The 19,652-nt window shown below is 51.2% G+C and overlaps 1 protein-coding gene across 2 annotated transcripts in view; it reads left to right on the top strand.

The window, feature by feature from the left end:
* Positions 1-19,652, top strand: part of twz (BTB/POZ domain-containing protein twz) — a 117,489-nt gene that overhangs the window by 86,186 nt on the left and 11,651 nt on the right. For both annotated transcript variants that reach the window (XM_075673472.1, XM_075673471.1), the window contains exon 2: positions 3,886-3,972. In XM_075673472.1, coding sequence (XP_075529587.1) covers positions 3,886-3,972 — 87 coding nt within the window. The remainder of the gene's footprint in view (positions 1-3,885; positions 3,973-19,652) is intronic.

The raw sequence follows: 19,652 nt of genomic DNA on the forward strand, positions 1-19,652 counted from the left end.
GCTCTTTAAGTTCGCGCTCCTGTCTTTTTGACCTCTCCTCAATAGTCTCAAGGCATTCCGACAGCTCGTCATCCTCAGCCTCTAACTCAAGAATAGCCGTTATCAGTTCCGGTTTTCTTAGTTTGTCTGAGACATCCAGACCCAACTCTCTTGCAAGCTCCAACAATTTCGGTTTGCGCAACGACTTCAAATCCATGGCTGCTCTGAATGCTGCTTTTTCTACTGCTTACTATTGTCTTGCCGCAAACTAACCCGGCAGCAACGACAACCACAATTACCAGCTCTGTTTCTGACACTAACAAAAGCCTGGCAAAGCTCAGTAGAAGAAAGTCCCGCACTCACCAAACCTCGCAGGCAGGAATTCCGCGCAGTCGTTCCGCTGCAGGCAACCAGTCGTCACACAGGGCTCGTTGCACTGCTCCCGGATCGTCGTTGAGCTGCTCAGCATACAGTCAACTGCCTCTCTTCGCTGCTGGCCTCCGTTGTCGCGATCTCGCCGCTGGCAGACCGTTGTTTGAAGTCGTAGGCGATCTCACCGCTGGCAACCAGATATTTTGATCTGGACTCTTGTACGATCTGTTGGGAACTCGGCGCTGACGCCCGTGGTTGTACCTGGGTCGCAAGCCCCAAGGGTAGCGTTGGCCTGGCGGCCTGGGGTACAACTCGAAGCATCCGAAGGTCCCGGCAAAGCATGAGTCGACTGGTAACAACGAAACAACTTGTTTATTTTAACATCGCAAAGAGTTGGCGGTCAGGTTTGACCGAAGTAGAGAGACGGGAGAGCACTTCACTCAGCAGAAGAAATCGGAGCCCTCCTCTGGCGTCCGGGGGCAGCTGTTTTTATACTCTCGCAGTTGAGGGCAAGAAGGAACCCCTCAAAAGACGAGCACGTGAATGTACAATGGGCTAATGGTGACGCACACTGTCGTAGCGATGCCGTAGCACCATGTCGTGGCGCTGCGCACGATCTCGTAGCACCTGGTCGTGGCGCTGCGCAGCACACTGTCGTGGCGCTGCGCAGCATACTGTCGTGGCGCTGCGCAGCACACTGTCGTGGCGCTGCCGGTCGGACACAATGACTGTAACGAGAAGATGGTCCCTGCTTTGGCATCGCCTGTTTCGGGCACAATGACTGGAACGAGATCCCTGCTTTGGCATCGCCTGTTTCGGGCCCAATAACTGGAAGGAGATCCCTGCTTTGGCCTCGCCTGTTTCGGGCACAATGACTGGAACGAAATCCCTAGGCGGTCGCATCGCCGCAGACGCGCCTGGAAACACCTGGCGATGAGTGTTGCGGTGACGACGATCGGGCCAAAATGTCCGCCGCCCCGCCGCCGTCGCGCCGGCAAAACCACGTGTCGCAGGCGAAACGCAACAATCGGTATGGATGTAGGGCGAAAAAAAAAAACGAAAGTTGTAGGACTATACGCAGGACGGCCGCACATGCGCTTATACGACTGACCAGTGCATTCTCGAACACTTTTCCAAAAGGCATCGGTGGCGCATACAACTGCGGCACGCAGGCCCGACTCGTGCGCAAAAGTTCCTCGGGAGCGTCGATATCTATAGTGCTGGTTGTATACCGGCATTCTCGTGCTCCCCATGTTTAGAGTGCTCACCCACTGCGTGCGTTCGCGTGCTCTCTGATCCGCAGCAGATCTTTCGTCAAGAAAAATGCTTGCTTCGCGCACAATTCGTACGGAAAGAAAGAAAGGGGGCATGACAGAGCCCTTCGTTTCACCGCACATCTTGAAGAGCTCTTTACCCTCTACCTTTGTTCCTGTCAACTACAGAAGACTTGTGACTTGGGATGCACCTGCATTGTTTGTAAATGTGTGCACGTCCAGACTATAGCTTGGCATTCCTCGCTTCACCCTTTCTTCTTTTTTTTTTCTAAGTATGAATGTTCCCCAGTTAGCTGAAAAGTCATTCTATATATATGTTCCCCTTGGAACTGTGGCTGAAGAGCTACAGGAAGCATGCCGTGGTTGAACAAACTGTCGTGCGCTATCTGCGCGGATAGGAGGTCTGGGGTCAACACACTCTCAGGGCACTTAGTCAGCGACGTCCAACCTTTGCTACCTTCATCCTTTGTTTCCTTGCTTTTCTCTATCCCACCTCAGAACCCGGTATACTCCCGGACGACCCATGACAAGCTTATGCGTGACACCTAAGGTGCGCGTTAAAGAGAGTAAAGAAAGTATCAAACTTCGCGAGACAAATGTTTGCAGGTGTTGCTTTGTCGGTAATGTTGCAGCTTTTCTACGTCCTTTATCGGAAAGATAACTTACGAGCTTCAACAAATCCTATTGTAAGGGGTCGACTGCATGTGCACTCCTCTTTGTTTTCTAGTGCACCGAACATCTGTCATCAATAATCGCTCTTGTCATTCATGAAAGGCAGTCTATCATTCTCGAGTGACTTCATTTTGACCTTGCGCTGTCCTTCTGATGGATCATCGTGGGTGCTGTTTTCTCGCACAGTGTGTTCCTATAGCCAGCCGTGGTAACGTTTGCAATATCGCAGCTTCAATGTTCTGTATCTGCTGTTCACAAATACAAGCCCATGGACGCTGGCGCAGAAAAGCTTTTTCGGAAAGAGTTACGACGGGGCTACAAGGGCACGGGGCATCCGGACCTTAAATTATTGGGTTTTACGTGCCAAAACCACGACTTGATCATAAGGCACAACATAGTGGGGGCTCATGAAATTTGGACCACCTAGGGTTCTTTAACGTGCGCCTAGATCTAAGTACACGGGTGTTTTCGCACTTCGCCCCCACCGATATTCGGCCGCCGTGGCCGGGATTCGATCCCACGACCTCGTGCTTAGCAGCCCAACACCATATATCAACTAAGCAACCACGGCGGACATATCCGGACCTTTCGTAATATTCCTGCACGGTGTCGACTCCGAGCAGGCACTCTCTCCCCAAGTTCAGCGGCTCTTCAACCTGTGTGTGTATATATATATATATATATATATATATATATATATATATATATATATATATATATATATATATATATATATATAGTCATCGCGACCTAAAGTTGAACGAATGACGCGCGTATGCCTGTAGTGTCGCCGTGTGGAAGGCTGTCATCGTTTCCATCTTATACTACGAATGGCGGCCGCAGTGTTGTGACAGCCGGCCGTGGCGAAGGGCGCACACAGTGTGCCCCAAGGCCCCGGCCAGCTAGGTGCGTGTGCGCGCGCGGACGTTGTACTATACGTGCATCGGAGGCCTGCCTCTTGTCCTGACAGCTCGGCGATAATCCGCGATGGCAACTGACCTTCGCGCACTTAGTGTCGCCTCTGCGGTGTGTCGATCTGCCTCGCCCGAGTGTGATGCACACGAGGAAGTGCCATGCAAAAGAAGCATTTGTTTGGCAGCCAACAAATCGGGATTCCGTGTAACGCTATACGCAAAACTGCTACTCGCGAAATGGGGTGCGCCGAGTATATCTTCGGATCCCGGTTCGTGGGGATCATTTGGCAGCAATGCCCATATCACATTCCGCAGGCATAATTCGCTGCCAATCTGCCGTGATCTTAATTTGTAAAATACGTGTTGCTGTGTTTGTGTCATTTCGTGCCACGTCGATACGTGTGATGCTTTCTTACCGCGTTTTCCGTGTTTTACGTCGCCGGAGCCGTTGAATAAACTCCTGCTTCGTGTAACTCTAAAACCCTACCGAAAGGCGATTTTCGCCTCTGGTTTGGCTGGTGGAATAGACGGAGCTGATAACGATGTGAGAGATTTGAGGCTGTTTTATAGTGGCGTTGCTCTAAAGGTTGTTTGTATTCGTTGTATTTACCACGGTTATATAGCAGAAATTGGTGGTTGATCCCCGTCTTTCTTTCCATTCTGGTTTTTCGCAGCCCCCTCCAGGACGTTCCTAAAGATGGGCTTACAGACTTCATTCCCAAAAAGAGCCTAAGGAGAAGCGTTGCAAATGAAAGTCCAAGGTAAGCATTTCTCCACATTGCGGGAGACCCGTATACCGAACATTAACTGTATAGACCCTGCAACACTAGATTTCCCTAAACTGCAATGGTTGGTGAATAGCGCGTTCTCTCGGTGCCAAGACTGCAGCAGCAACAATGCTGCGTTTAGTAGATGTACACCAGAGCGCACTCTATCGGTAATCGATGGCGGACAGCACGCGCTGGGCCGCTGTCGAGATTAGCGTCAGCGGTTTTGGCGATAGCGGCCTATATGCAGACAGCCAAGCCCACCCTCAGCTCCATCGTGCGCGCCGCCGCCGACGAGGATGCGTGCATCCTTTCCCGCGGCAGGGACAAACAGCCGCTCCGATATAGCGAACAGCTGGATGAAAATAGCAGGGGCTCGCGATGCCTCGCTGCCCGGTGCGCGAAAGGCGCCGCCCAGCGCCAGGCCCCCTCCGCCCCGAGGTGCGCCGCCGTCGCTGCAGGTGCTAGCGGGAAAGGCTTGACGGAGGACCCGTCCGGAACGAGGAGAGGCGCGCGAGCTGGGCCCGGGGCGACGGTTGGGGGAGGGTGCCGCCGCCTTGAGCGCCCTGCCTGAGCAACTCAGCCCGGGCGCGGCTAATAGACGGTTTCTCGGCGCGTCGTCGTCGTCGTTGCCTCGGTGATCGACCGCGGTGGGGCCGCTTCGCTTTTCGGCGTGGCGGACCCCGCGGAGATCCAGTTCATTAGAGAGAGCGCCCGGCCAAAAATGGCTACGGGCGACTCGGTGCGTCTACACAAACGCCTCTCGTTTATCGGCCATTGCTAAAATTGTGGCTTCCTGCGGCCCTTACGCGGCGCTACAGGAAGAGCGGGACTCTGCGTTAAGACTTGCCCCGCTTAAAGTTCACGGGAGGAAGATGCGTGTCGGTGCGTGTCCTTCGGTTTCGTTTTTTTGCTGCCCGCAAGGAACTCCTCGAGCCACGCCTATAGGGCTCTCGCGGCGCCGTAGGGTCATACATTCCCGTGGCGAACACTATAGTTCTTGTACTGCCGTTACCGCGCAGCATACGCCCCATGTCGTCTGGCAAGATTCTCGTTGGAGCAGTACTTTCCCAAATGGCTACTGCGGCCAGTAAAAGCGCCCTGCTCGTACAAGAACTATAGTCCGTGGCTGGCAGTCGATCCGCGCGCAGCGAACAAGCTTGCGTCTGAACCGCCGAATTGATCCGTCTCCTCTCCGCAGCAGCGCCGCGTCAAACTGAGACAGCCGGCGGCACGACCGCAAATACGTCAAGACGCGACTCACGTCCGGGTGTTTGTCAACAGTTCCGCGGACAGTGGCCAATCCGGGGCGATGGCGCTTCCCCAGTGCGTCGTCGTGGGCGTCGCGTGGCCGTTGCCCGCAAGTGAGCCATCGCGAGGCAGTGTGGGCGGGGTGCTGCGGAGAATACAGATGCGCGTCCGGGCGCCAACCGTTATCGCAGGCCTCCATGGTGCAGCTAGGCGAAGCGCTCACGTTGCGCTGTAAACAGGGCCACGCGCGAGCGAGCACAGCGGCTGACTTTGCACCGCTCCCGATATGCATGCAGCGCCGACCTAAGCAGCATGCAGCCATCGGCGCGAGAGCTGCAGCTGTTCAAAGAGAGGCTGTGATTTCGGTAGCTGGACGGTGTTGTATTCGTTCGGGCTGGTGGGCGTTCGGAAGGCGAAAGCTTTCTCAATGTTCCAGCTGGCCAGACAAGGACGCCTACATTTAGGTCAGGTCTGGTTTCGTTAGGTTGGGTTCAACGAGTAATTGCAACTGCGTGGTACACGCGTTCGTGTGCAGGTCCGTTGGCCAATGGGAAATCGCACAGCGTGCACCGCGTCAATTTCGTAAACTACGCTAGCGGGGTCAGAAAATAGCAGCTCTGAGCATTGCCTCGAAGATTGACTGGTCGCACCAACGTAGTCGCTTGAAGCAAAATTGTCAGCCTCAGGGCCACTGCTTTGAGCGTTCGCGCCCTCCGGGGCAGTTAATACGTGCAGGTTATCCTTATTTATATCTGAGGGAACGTCAGCCGTTTTAGCGCTTCCGATCGACGGATGGGTTCGATCAGCTCGCACTGCTCCTTGTGCGGCCCTCTTCGTCGCCCAAACGCACCTCCTGGGCGCGGCTGCCCACCTCATCCAAAGCACCCGTTGTGCAGGCTATTATGTGCCCCCTTCAGGCGCCAGGTAGTTCTGCCTATCGAAAATTCCTTTGGCGCGTGAATTCCTCGCATTTACCGCGCTATTCGAAGCACGCAGCAGCGGAGCAAGCCTGAGCTGTGACTTAACACATAGACACTGAGTACAAAAATGTGCAGTCCATGATCGAAATCATAAAAATAGTGGGTACGGGGAAAAATCGCCTCCTTCACATTTGGCGTGCGGGGAAAACAACTAGCCGTTTAAAGGATCGGCCTGAAATAACGCATAAACAGCGAAAGTAAAACAGAATCTGGTCACATGACCGTAGACTGAGGCGACCCGGCGACACGCTTTTCTCCAGAACACACTTGTCCCCCGACGCCGAGTTTACTACACTGACTAAAAAACTGACAGGCGCTTCAGAATACGCCAAAGAGGGTGAAGGCGAAAGCCTGCGCGCTCAAGAGACATTCATTAAATTACTTGGCATTCCTATTCGAATGCTTCATCCCTTATAACTTGTTTTCTCCCATCAAAGGTCGACGGGGCGACTCCCACCAAAGGCCGTGAGTTCGAGTGCCCTAATTAACTTCGCCTTAACACCGAAGGTCGTGGGTTCTAGTGCCGGAATGAACTCCATCTTAGTCAACTTAGCACCCCCCCCCCCCTTTTTTTTTGCATGTCGAGTGGCATCAGAGCCAACTGTGGACGAAGACGACGACGAACGCGCGAACAGTGGCACGAGCGCGTGTCTGCGCGAGGCGAGCTCACGTGACTTTCCGTACCGCACGCCTGAATAAGAAGTATATTTAGATGATCTCAACGTATCTTCGAGCATGATTATTTCTTTCGACGTTTGTGATTCTACGGCACAAACATCATGTGTACAACTGCAGGCGCGGCGCCCGAAGGGCCTTTTAGATACGCGGCTTCCGAGAACTCGCGACGTGGAACACCTTCTCGTGCTCCAGGCAGACGTCAGCATCGGCCTAGTTTCTAATTGTTTTCTTTCCGCGGAGGTCGCCGTCTCGGCCGGCGTCTCGCCCGTGCATGTGAAGCAGCGCGATGCCCAGACGACTTCCCGCAGTGGGCGGAAAGGGGGGGTCGTCTGGGGCCGCCGGGGCGCCACGGAGGCGTCCGTGCTGCGCCGATAAGGGGACAACCCGGTGGGACTTGACCTGCGCACGGCGACCAAAGAATGATCGCGGCGCGTATACCGACGGCGCTTCTCGGCTCTTCGTACGCTATTGGCCGATCCAGCGGACGCCCACGATGTGTACAGCCTGGCAGCGCCAGCGACGCCGCCGAGTATAGAGCCACGTATGTGCCGACCGACGACGCGAACCGTTAAGCTGGCGCCGCGGCTGGGCCACATTTATTTATTTATTTTGTTTATTTATTTTGCATTGACGAGAAACAGCGTCAGTGTTTCGTGAGATGCGCGCAATATCACCTCTGCGAACGGCTGCAGTTGCATCATCCGCTACCACTCAGAGCTTTCGTGTGTGTGCTTTCGTCTGCTTTCGTGTGTGTGTGTAAGCCCTTCAAAGTGACTTCCTCTTTGTTTTTTTTTTTTTGTTTTTTAGTTATGTCGTTCGAAATTAACTCACTCGAAAAGACTGCTTTACAAGTCCTTTGAGAATTTGCACAGTTCGTACGGCTTCCAAGGCGAGACGTGCACGAACTGTGCGATGTATTGTATTTTTAGCAATGGAAACAAATAGAGAAAGAAAGCGCACTGCATCGAGGATTCGTACTGCCGTGATAGATGACGATGATGAGGAACTCACGTTGTAAATAGAAGAGAATACGGAAGTGAAATTTTGTTATTATTTACCGACAGAATTTCTCAAACGTACACGTACCTAATGCTCGACAATCGTAGGTTCCCTTCTGATGGTATAGTCTATAATAGAGAATTGCTAGAAATTCACGCGACGCCACTTGGTGCCTTAAATAAGCGGTGCCTACCATGAAATTTGACGATATAAAAAAATAGACATTTATTATGCACTTCATAATACACATTAATGATCGATAGTTGATATGACGAATGAAATAAAAATGGTTGCCTTCCAGCTGATCGCAGTGAAATGCTGCAAAGAGCAATAACTCGGTTTTTCCAGATGCAAATGTCAAAAATGAAAAAAAAAAGCGGGGTGGGGGAAGAAAAAAGGACAGTACTAGAACCCAGTACCTCCATTCGAGAGGGCAGCCACTGTGAATTGTGTCATATGACCTGCAAAGTTTGGAAGGGATCGAGCAACCTAATTTGCTCTTTTTATAGCACCTTGCTTCGGTGGTGGGGTAAGGCAGAAAACTTGTGAAACGCGCTCACTTCCTATAAGATAACCGCCAAACTAGTGCAGCGGTTGAGAATGCTAACTGAAGAAGGATCGTTTCCACAATGCGTTCGCTGTGACCTGTCGCGCGCAGCGAGACCAATATCCAAATTAATCGCGTCTGCGCTATACTAAAGGCGTGAGAAGCTTAAATAAAATTGTGGGGTTTGATGTCCTAAGACCATGATATGATTGAGGCACGCACGCCGTAGAGGGGGACTACGGAATAATTTGGACCACCTGGGCTTCTTTAACGTGCACCTAAATCTAAGCGCAGGGGCATTGTCGCGTTTCGCCCCCGTCGAAACGCGACCGCCGTGGCCGGGCGTGAAAAGCTCTACAAGAGCCCGCGTCTGAACGTTGTCCATTTTAGGACGAACACCGGTAAACTCGTGCAGAGACGTCAAGTGCTCACTTCGTAGATTGACCCCCGTCGTTGAATAAGATGCTGTGTTGCGTGCTAATTCATAGCCGTTGTTTTAACTTTGTTGCGTCTCGAGCCATTCCTGTGCCATGCTAGAAGAGCACAGTGGGGAGACGTCGCTGCCTTCGACTACTGCGGAAGAAACTGTTCAGCTTTCAGGTCTGCTTCACCTGCCCCGCTTCCGCTATAGGTCTCTATGCATCCCCCACACGAGACGGTTGCGCCATTTCGCTTGGGGACCAACAAAAAAAAAGAAAGAAAAAACCGACCGCTTGGAGTGGCGCCCATCGTGCTTCCGACTGATGAAGGATAACGCTGCCAGTAAAAGTGACGTGTTAATTAGAGAGAGCGAGGTTTGTTTCAAGGTAATGAAGAGCAGAGGGCTGTGGGGGTTATAGCCGTCCCCCCAGGGGATTCTCAGTTTAAAAAACCCAGTTGATGCAGCAGGGACTAAGTGAAAGAACGAGGAATGAGAGGCCACGAAGTGGCGGATGGAGGGAGGAGGAGAAGAGAGCGCTTGTCGCAAGCGTGCACAGTTGTGCGCCGTCCTTCTATATTAACGTCCCCGCGTCAGAATCGACGAAGTAGTGCGCGGTTGGACTATTATTGCGATCCCCGCACTCGAGGGGCTCGCGCGGCACTCGTGGATCGCTAAGCGCGTGCAACGCGAATCGGTCTAAAATTCATTCTCGAAAGATTTGGAAGCCACACCAAAGGGCTTCACTGAGTAGCTTGGCCGAGTGTGGGCCCTGAATACACGTCACGTGGCAGCCCGGAGGCACTTATATAAGTACATAATTGCAATAAATCCTTCGGCACTTCCCAGAAGCCGTTGTGCTGGACACTGCGCGTGACCACTGGAGTACTATAGTGACAGTGGCTTTGAACTCTTGAGAGGACTGCTAGGACGTACTATATACAGCAGGCGGAGTATCTAAATATGAAACGCCCTTCTGGTACTTTCTTTTTGTGTGTGTTTGTGTGTGTGTGTGTGTGTGTGTGTGTGTGTGTGTGTGTGTGTGTGTGTGTGTGTGTGTGTGTGTGTGTTCTGGAGCAAGTCGGCTCACAACTAAGAAAGAAAATGTTGCACGAAAAAAAGACAAGGACACGGTTCGCGCGGAAGTCGACGAGCGCTACGCTTCCAACTAAGTGTTTATTAGAAAAGAACGCCACGATTAAACGGCTCTTCAAGCTATTTTTGAACCACCTCTGGGCAGTATAGTTTTCTCGTATTTCTTTCCACCTTCTACCACGCGTAGGATAACTTAAAGCGGAGAACACTTTTAGTTGTCAGCATTTGTGCACACGTGCCTACTGCCAACAATTATGTTAAACGATATTAGGGTTTACTGTTAGTGTGGGCACTGCAACCGTCTCGATTCCGCCACAAACGTGGTCCTGCTAGCGCTCGTCGATTCTCGGTGGTCTCCCACTGAGCGAGCCGAATTTGCTACTTAGCTTTGGTCATGTGACGAGATCCAGCGACATCATTAGGATCATCATTAGCTGCAGCCTATGCTTGTGTCCACTGCAGCACGAAGGCCTCTCCCAGCGATTTCCAATTACCCCTATCTTGTGCTAGCTGATCCAATTTGTGAATGCAAATTTTTCATTTAATGACACCACCTAATTCTCTGGTATCCTCGACTGCGCTTCCCTTCCCTTGGCACCCATTCTGTAACTCCAATGGTCCACCGGCTATCTCCCCTATGCGTTACATGGACTGCCCAGTTCCTTTTCTTCCTCTTAATGCTAACTATAAAATATCGGCTACCCCCGTTTGCACTCTAATCGACACCGCTTTCTTCCTATCTCTTAACGCCTAACATTTCTTTCGTTCCATCGTTCAATTGCGCGGTCACTAACTCCTTCTCAAGCTTTCTTGTTAACCTGCAAGTGTCTGCCCTGTATGTTAGTACTGGTACAATGCAATGATTGTACTTTCCTTTTCAGGAGTAGCGGTGAGCTGCCAGACATGATTGGTTAATGTCAGCCGTATGTGCTCTAATCCATTTCTACGCTTCTGTAAATTCCTGAGAGCCAGCGTCATCAGTATTACATGACCAATGACCCACGAAAAAGTAATGTCTTCCGATCGTCAGCGTTACGTTTCACCCTCCCCCTCCCCCCCCCCTACCGCTTTCTGCATTTTCGCTGTCAATCTCGCGCTGTAGTTCGAGAATCTTTCGTCTCCGCCTTTTTCGACCACTACTTATAACTTGATCGCCGGCCGCTTCTAAGTGCATCAGCATATAGTGTTCGACGTCGACGACAGTCAGGGAAACCCAAAGGTTACAACCTCAGCAAATCATTCTCGTAGACGCTTTTAGTTATGCGTGTCCCTTTTATGCCCACGCGTGTGCAAGTTCCGTGAAGTTTGCTTACGTACTACGCATAGCGCGCACGGAGCACGTGCTGCCTATATATGGGACATCGCATTATTGCGTCATCATCTCCCTCAGTCTGAAGCGTTAGAGCGAGCTACATGCATGAATGTTGATCCGGACCACTCTTTGACCTTTTTATACATTAAACTGGTCAGGTTCTTTCTGCCCATACCTCGCAAAGCACCGCCTTTGCCGTTCTTTCAACTTGGCCCATACCATCGGCGCAGGCTGCCCCGTGGCTGGCGAGACGGGTATATCTTCATCATTCTTTTTTTTTTTTCTTTCTTTTCCTTCGATGCTCTCGTTCCAGCCCGGCCCGCGCACAATTTACGAGAGGGGGGAGGGGGGCAAAAGCAGCCCACGAGCGATGGTGCCCGCACGTCGATTGCGTGGTCGCCCGGGGAAGCCGGCTCGAGAGCGTAAAAGCGAATCTGCCCTCGGGCGGCGACATACGCTTGCATTCCGCGCCGGGGCCGCCCGGGGCGCATTCCGAGTCGGCCGAAGCGAACAAACATGCGCCGCGGCGGCCGATGTGCGCCCCGAGGCGGTGCCGGGCCACTGCACGGGGCAGCCGCCGGCTGTGCCTTCGCGCTAGTGTTTCATTTGCGGGCCGGGCTTGAATAGCGCGTCTCATGTCCGCGGGACCCCTGTGCCCCGGAGGCGCACTTTCTCCCGCCCGAGGGGGAGCTCGACGGTGCAAGGCGCTTGTGCGCGCGCCTGTGCATGAGGGGGCGGCAGCGGGTGAGTTCTTCTTGCCGTATGGGGGTTCGAAACCACTCTCGGCCCCCACGATGACCAGAGCTATGAAGGGCCAGCGAACCCGAGACCACATGCCGTACCCTTTCTCGACGTGGGCGGCTCCCATTCTCGTTATAAGGCGGCGTGGGCGAGCTGTAGAACAGGGAAGCGCCTAACCAGAACCAGCTCTTGACAGAGGTTCGCTTGATAGTAGTATGCGGGTGTGGAGGCAGTAGCTAATAGGATCGCTGTTACACGGGCGACGTCTCTCGCGGTGCTAGCTGGGGAGCAGTGTTTATTATTACGCGGGAAAGTGGTTGTCGGCTGTAGCTGGCGTTTTGCACGCACAACCGTTCGCTCAAAGGTGATACTTGTAACGCCGCGGAAGTGGTTAGAGCAGAGGCCCTACACAGTATACACTTTCATACTTTCGTGACAACACATTGCTGGACGCTGGGCGACTCGTCTCTGTGTCAGCGCGAATTTCGTTTGGACAGAACTGTTGCCGGCCAAGTTTGTCAGGCTACACTTTCATGAACCAGAATAAATTTTAACACATGCGCTAGAGCCCAGTCCGTCACCGAACTTAGAGATAGAGCTGGCCTCATGACTGTCAAGCAGAAAATGCAGCTTAACAAGCTGACATTCTTTTTTCACGTATTAAGCGGAGACTATAAAGTAGACTTAGAAAAACACATCGCATTATAGAGACCTGCTAACCCCAGAACAAAGCATTCAAAACATATTGAACCACTTAATTATAGAACAGGATCATTCAAAAATTCGTTCCTGATTCGAAGCATAGACGATTAGAACAACCTGCCACATGATATAGTACAATGTACTGATTTACACTCTTTTGTAAAGGCTGTTACCAATTATTTGTAAACGGTTGAGAATACGTTTTGTTGTTAGCTGTTTGTCGGTTGCAGTTGTTTTGGCGCATTACTTTTTCGTTAGACCCATGTAGTGCTATAACTTGTTAATTGTAACTCATGTTGTTTATTGCTTCGTAATTGCTTATATGCTGTGCCTTCCTATCCTGATTGCTTTCTATTGAATTGTTTAAACATCTACTATGCCTCGTTTGATGACAGCAACGTAACCGCAACACCTGTCTTGGCTTGTGCTGACAGTATGAATAAATAAAAAAAAATTAGCGACGATTACGTTACTTCCTAATGCGAAATTTGAGCGCAGCAAATAAGCTGTTTCACCTTTTCGATAGATTGAGGCAAAGAAATCGAGCAACACATGTATGCGCTATCACAGAATTTTTTTTTTATTTTTCACACGTATTCCTTTAACAAAGACTCCACTAACAGTTCTTGACAGTCATGAAGGAAGCTTTGTGGTCGGAGAAATAGACTGATATATGTTCGACTTGGTACACCAATGCTTGATTCTCAAAGACGAGATCTATACAAGTGCCTCGCGAGGTTGTCACAGCCGTGGGACGCGTTACGAGCGAGAGGAACGGGATGTTCTCCCGCATAAGTGTTAGGAAATTGCTGTTTGTCTTTATGTCAAGCCGCCACCGACCTGGCTCTCTGATTGCCACCGCACAGGGCGAACGGCAGCGGCAATTTCGGCTCGGGCGGTGCACATATACAGATCCACCGATCTGGCTCTCTGATTGCCACCGCACAGGGGTTGCATTGGAGGAGGAGCGAAGAAAGGAATTAAGTTCGAGCCGGCGCTTTGACAACCGGAGACTCGCAGGAAGAGGGGGGAGGGGGGCGGCGTGTACACCCAGCGGCAAACGATGGGGGCAGAAGCGCGCGCAGCAAGCGGACAACACGATAAAGGGAGGAGGGAAGAGATAGCAGCGACTGACTGATGCAACTGAAGAGCACCCTATCCGCCACACAAAAACAGGGGAGGGGGGGGGGGGGGGACCCTTTCCTCCTCTTTCTGCATGGCGGCGACGGTGTTCTATGCAGTCACGTTATCTTGACTCTCTAGCGGCGACAGCGGCATCCAGCGGTATCAGTCGGTCGCTGCTAGCGCTGGGGGGATGAAAGGGGGGCGGAGCTGGTTACGAGGCCGACGACAACGCCGACGACGACGCGAAACCCAGGAACGGACGCCAAAGAGCTGCGCTCTAAAATGTGCGCTTGGCTACCTCGCAATGAATACGGCAGTAAAGAAGAGAAAGAGAAACGAAGGTGTGATCTTATCGGTGCACACGGCGGTGACGTGGCTAACAACGACGCGCGCACAGACACGCACAGGCGCGCGCACACCAGCCGGTGGCCTTAGAGACACTCAAGCCGACGTCGGTAGGGTCCAAGAATTCTGTTTCCCATGATGGGACGGTTGTCGAGTGCGTATGTGGGACCAAAATCGCCCAGCGCGTTGCGAGAGCGATGTCCTTCGCGCGCTGAAGCGAAGGCAAGCCCGAGACAACATATTTGCCATTAATCAGAAGATGCTTCTCAAAGAGAGCACGCTGGATGAACGGAACATATACCGCAGGGCGCGTAAAGATAGACCGTCCGAAGCTCTGTCGATCAGCTCCGTGTTTACAGACGCGCTTGCCTGTGGCGACGCGTGGGCGGCAGTGTGGCTGGTGGCATATTCGGTTCGTTACGCTCGCTCAGCTCAGCCTCTGTATATCGAAGCTATATATATATACACACACACAACATAAAACAATTTATGCGCCCGATGGAAAGAACCTGCCGCTATATGGAGGTTACTGCGGAAATGTCGCTTGGCTGGCGCAGTCATCAGAAGCGCTGAGTTACCGATCTATTGAGATCTGTAGAGTTGCGAATGGACGTTGCCACTATTCGCGAGCATTTCTCAAACCTAAATCCTTCGCGCTGTCTTTGAACTCAGCGCAGATCTGAAAGTTATCGGTGTCATTTTAGACGACTCACTGAAATGAAGCGCAATAAATTTTGGAGCTCGCGTGCTTTCCTGGGTGAGTCAAGGATTTTCCAAACGAGTAACTTCAGTCCGTCCGCCTCAAGTGCAGTTTTTTTTTGTAACTGCAGTTTAATCGCGGCATCTCGAAAAAAAAAGAACATTTAGTCAAGCGAATCTGCGAGGCTTTCATCATCCATATCTTCCGCAAGCTCTTCGCGATCGTATTTAAAAATTTTAGTCTCAACCTTACGTTTTTCTTTCCGCGTACATAAGTTTCCTACGCTCGCCATTGTCTACTGGATCTTCCCACGCAGTTTTTACTTGCCAGGGACCATAATTATTGGCCTTGCATTTCATTTTCATTCTTCTTGTCTTTTCAGCCATCGCGCGGAGTGACCGTTCGCCATGATAACGGCGGCGCAACGGCTTCCGAGCCAATGACGAAGCGCCAAAAGAACGGGGAAATGAAAATACAAAATGCGGCTCCGGGATTACATTTCTCGCCGTCACACGGACCTACACTGTAACGTTCATGACGAGCTGGTTACCGTCGATATTTGCGAGCTGGTATTGTTGAGCGCGAAAGAAAGATCGGGCGATGTTAAGGAGTACGAGAAGTCACGCGCTAGAGCGTTATAGAGCTCTAGCCTCGCAGAAAGGGGAAAAAAAATAAACACGTATTCTTCTCAGGATAGCGTGCGTGTATCCATTCAGGTGTAAGGCCCAGAGCTGTGTCAATTCCGCAGAACGGAGTGTGTTTACATGTACGCTTCGCTCCCGCCGCAAACTGTAATGATGGACGGGCAAGGAAAAGTGCACATGCTGCATCTGTGTCTCAAGCAAACCCGAACGTTTCTCGCTCCCCCTTTCCCTTCGAAGCAGCGCGCGGTGGTGGCGAACGCAAAAGCGCCTCTCGTCCGTATTCTTCCGTGCCGGATTACGACTGCAGAATGGAGGAGGAGCGCGGGCACGTTTGCGGCGGTGTGTATAAGAAGGCAGAGACTAGTCCTTTCAATTCTGTCGTTCTTCGAACAGTTCGGTTCCGACCGCCTCCTTGCTTGAATCTTCGATGAGTGCTTATCGCTGGCCGTGCTGTGCTCATGCGGAGCACGACGATCGCGACATTTCTCGGAACGAAAGCCAGCACGCTCGAACGCTCTGCTGCCTGCCAGCGCGTATACGCACGCTGCTGCGCGGCGGAGGCCGCCCGGGTTCGTGAGAGCGCCGAGAACGGGGCCGACGGGCGGGACTTTTTTTCTCCTTCTTCGTCGCCCATACTGTACCCTGCGCGATCTCTCGCTGCCAGCCGCACAACGGCAGCAGCACGTTTGAAGGGCTTCGCGGAGTTCCGCGAAACCGCGACATCGGTCAGGCGTGTGTGCAGTTTTTTAGCAACGAAAAAAAAAAAAGTAGAAACGAAAACCTGTTTTCGTCCTCGCGTCTCACCCCCGTCAGTCGCATCCATCTTCGGGCCATTATGCAAACAGAGGGAAAGCCGCGAGTGATCGTCACCGAGGCACAGGCTGTCCTCTCGAGGCGCGTGCGAAATCCCGGCAGCAGCCGTGGCGGCGACGGCCTCGTCGTCGACCGGCTCATTCGTCAAGGCGCCCCCGGCGCGTAGCTATTCTTCGTCATGATTAGCGATACGTTATCGAAAACAAGGCTTCCGCGCGCATGCGAGCCCGGGATGGCGGCTTACGCCTGGCTTGGCATCCGCCTGGCGGCGACCCGGCAGTAAGTAGTCGACGCCGCTGTGTGTAGCGGCTGCGCCGAGACCGACTGCCATGAATCATTTACGCAGACTGTGGCATTGTCAGGCTCGGAATGTCTGTGCGCCGGCTGTCACGCCTGTTTATGTACACGGAACGGGTGCGCGGATTGTCTTCTCATGAAAAGAAACTAAGAAAGCTAGTTTCTCTTCCTAAGCTGTATCGCTTGCGTCGATCCGGTATGACGGTGCATAACGTGCTCTACGCACACTTACAGACGCGCTCACTGTCGCGTAGAGCGTACGAGCCGTCCACCGGAGCTGGCAGCTCGTCCGCTCTACGCAGAAGTGAACTGGTCTGTACAACTTTAGGTGGGGGTGTTAAACGTTGCCGCGCGACAATGGTCGACAACCGCACGAATCTGTTTCGAACGTTAAACTCAACTCGGTTTTATTCTTGTATCACACAACAGAGATAGGCGCGATGCGTTGAATTAGTTTAAACCGACGACAGTAGGGGATGCGACTAAAATGTGCGTTCATGTATGTAAGACACAAGATACTTCTATAATTAGACAAATCAGCCTGAAACGTATACGTAGTACATGTAATCCTTGCCAAATAATGATTTGCGAATGATACGTGCTGCATAAACAACTAGAAACGTCACATAGCCGTCTACAGCAAGCAAATAAAATTATTAAATCGAGAAAGCAATGCAAGTCGTCGAACATCAGGTGTAAGAAGAGATTAAGCTAAAAAAACTAAAGAACAGGTTATCACAAATGAGGTGACGAGAGAATCCACGCTTACCTAAATCGTGCATACATTATTCTCAGCAACGGTCAGTAATATTAGTGTACTTTGTGTTAATCGCTTGCTTGCTCATATCCAGTAATCCACTTGGCTTTGGCGCGCTCTCGCCGTATGTAATTCATGCTGGCGCTGGCTTCATGACAGTGGGATCTGAATAAGTACAGCGGTTAGCGGATACATCTGTAGGTACTTCCAGCGGAGAGGGAGATAAAGAAAATGTTTAGTCTGACCTCAATATGAGGAAAGAAGAAATAACGAAGTGTCGGATACAAAGTATTATACATAAAACTTGGTTGCCCCCGCTTTAATTTAATGAATGTTCTGTTATAACGAATTCGTGTAGGTTATAGCGAAACACACTTTTGCTGGCACTGTATATATAGCGTATTACTGCTAGCTTTTATATATATATATATATATATATATATATATATATACATATAAAAGCTAGCAGTAAAGAATAATAATAATAATAAAGCCTGCAAGAGCAGCTCCTAACTGCTCTGTTGAGTCATCCAATTTACAAAAATTTATATTCGGATGGTTGCGTCATAACGATAACAAACGCGGCTAATCTTGAGCGACAGTTTGATCACTTACTTTGTGACCTCCTATAGCCACAGTGCCGATGCGGCATCACGTTACCTGTTAAAGGAAAAAATCGGCAGCGCCAGCTTATCTTGAGCCCCTTGATTAATGGAGCCATTATTATTAATCGTTAATAGAGTTGCTCGGAAGACCCGCACTGGAAAAACGCGATACTTGCCGGTCGGCCGTTTGTGTCTGAAGACTTGCCACCTCTATCTTATCTGTACTGTATGGCTACGAGTAAAAATCAGTTGTTTAGCGCGCCTATAACCCTGTTTGTATGTTTTGTTCCGTCGTATGTTCTGTTTGGCCGTGTTGAACGAAAACAGACTAGTCCAGCTTCGAACGCTTGTGAAGTGGATGTGCGCGTGGTGCTTTGTTTACGTCTGTGTTTGCTTTCCACGTATTAAAAAATAAGAATTAACAAAATATCCACGTTGTGACCTAGTTGTCAAAGCAGTGGATATTTCAAAGCCATCTTAGCCAGATTGAGACCCTAGGTTGCCCACTGGTAACTTTTTTCTTGTTTACAGCGAATTTTTAATTCCGCGATCCGTCCATTTTCACCAGATATGCCTCACCGTCGGCTCCCTCATCCATTGACCTCATTTCGCTGTCCCTCCCCCGCCGCCTTCTGATGCCGTGCTGCGATTGGTCGGGGCCAGTGCCCTCACGCTCCTTAGTTATTCTCAATTGCTATACTCCACCGGTGTGTAGTAATTGGAATGTAGTGTAGTAGACCGTGGCGTTGGCGCCGCCGCCATATAAACAAACATTAGACTTCTACAGGGCGGCTTAAGAGGGCGTCATAAATGAAATGCCTTTCTTTTTTTCGGCTTCTCCAAGGGGAGTCATTTACTTTTTCAGGCTAGGACTCGGTGATTGAGTACTAAATGCTAAAGGCGAAAGTTTGGCAGTTCTGGTGATATTTGCCGCCGGGAAAATGATGGATGATATCTTAATACATTGTAATTCCCTTCAGCCCCAGTGCACGAGGCAAGCGCATAGGTCCAAATAGGAATTGTATTTAAAAGCTGCCAAGGACGGAGAGAGAGAGAGAGAGAGAGAAAGCAGAGATGTTAACCAGTCAAGAGTTCTTTCGGCTACTCTACACTGAGGGAAAAGAGAATGAGAAGAAAGCGAAAAGAGAGGGTTTATAGAGACATGCACGGACAGTACTAGAGTCAAAGCCGCTCGTACAAGCCAGACATTCTCAGAAACCACAAAAGTGCCTTCGCTGTCTTCTGAACCGATGATTGGTGGGGATGGTATTTTAGATTAATAAACAAGCAGTAGAGCTAGTTAGGAGGAGGCTGAATGATTGACAGAGAAGGATGACAGAATTAATATTTCAGAACATGAATGAAATGTTGGTCTCACAAACGTTCCTTTGTAACAAGGTTACACCTGTCCCCACCCGGATACAGAGCCTCTAAATATATCTCCATCCCCCAAAGCCTCGGCAACTGCTGTCGGAGCAGGTGGGAACTGTCTGTGGAGCTGTTCTTGTTTGCCCCCGCTCGGTGCCAGTAATCTGCCTGGAGGTTGGCTTCACTACTGGAGCAAGAGGTGTGCGGAGAAAGACACACTGCGGGTTCGAACACCGAGGCTGCTGTTGCAGCGCACGTACCCCTCCGATAGAAGCATGCAAGCATGAACAGTTGTGT

Source organism: Dermacentor variabilis, chromosome 1 (genome assembly GCF_050947875.1).
Source record: "Dermacentor variabilis isolate Ectoservices chromosome 1, ASM5094787v1, whole genome shotgun sequence".
In the NCBI taxonomy this organism is placed as follows: domain Eukaryota; kingdom Metazoa; phylum Arthropoda; class Arachnida; order Ixodida; family Ixodidae; genus Dermacentor; species Dermacentor variabilis.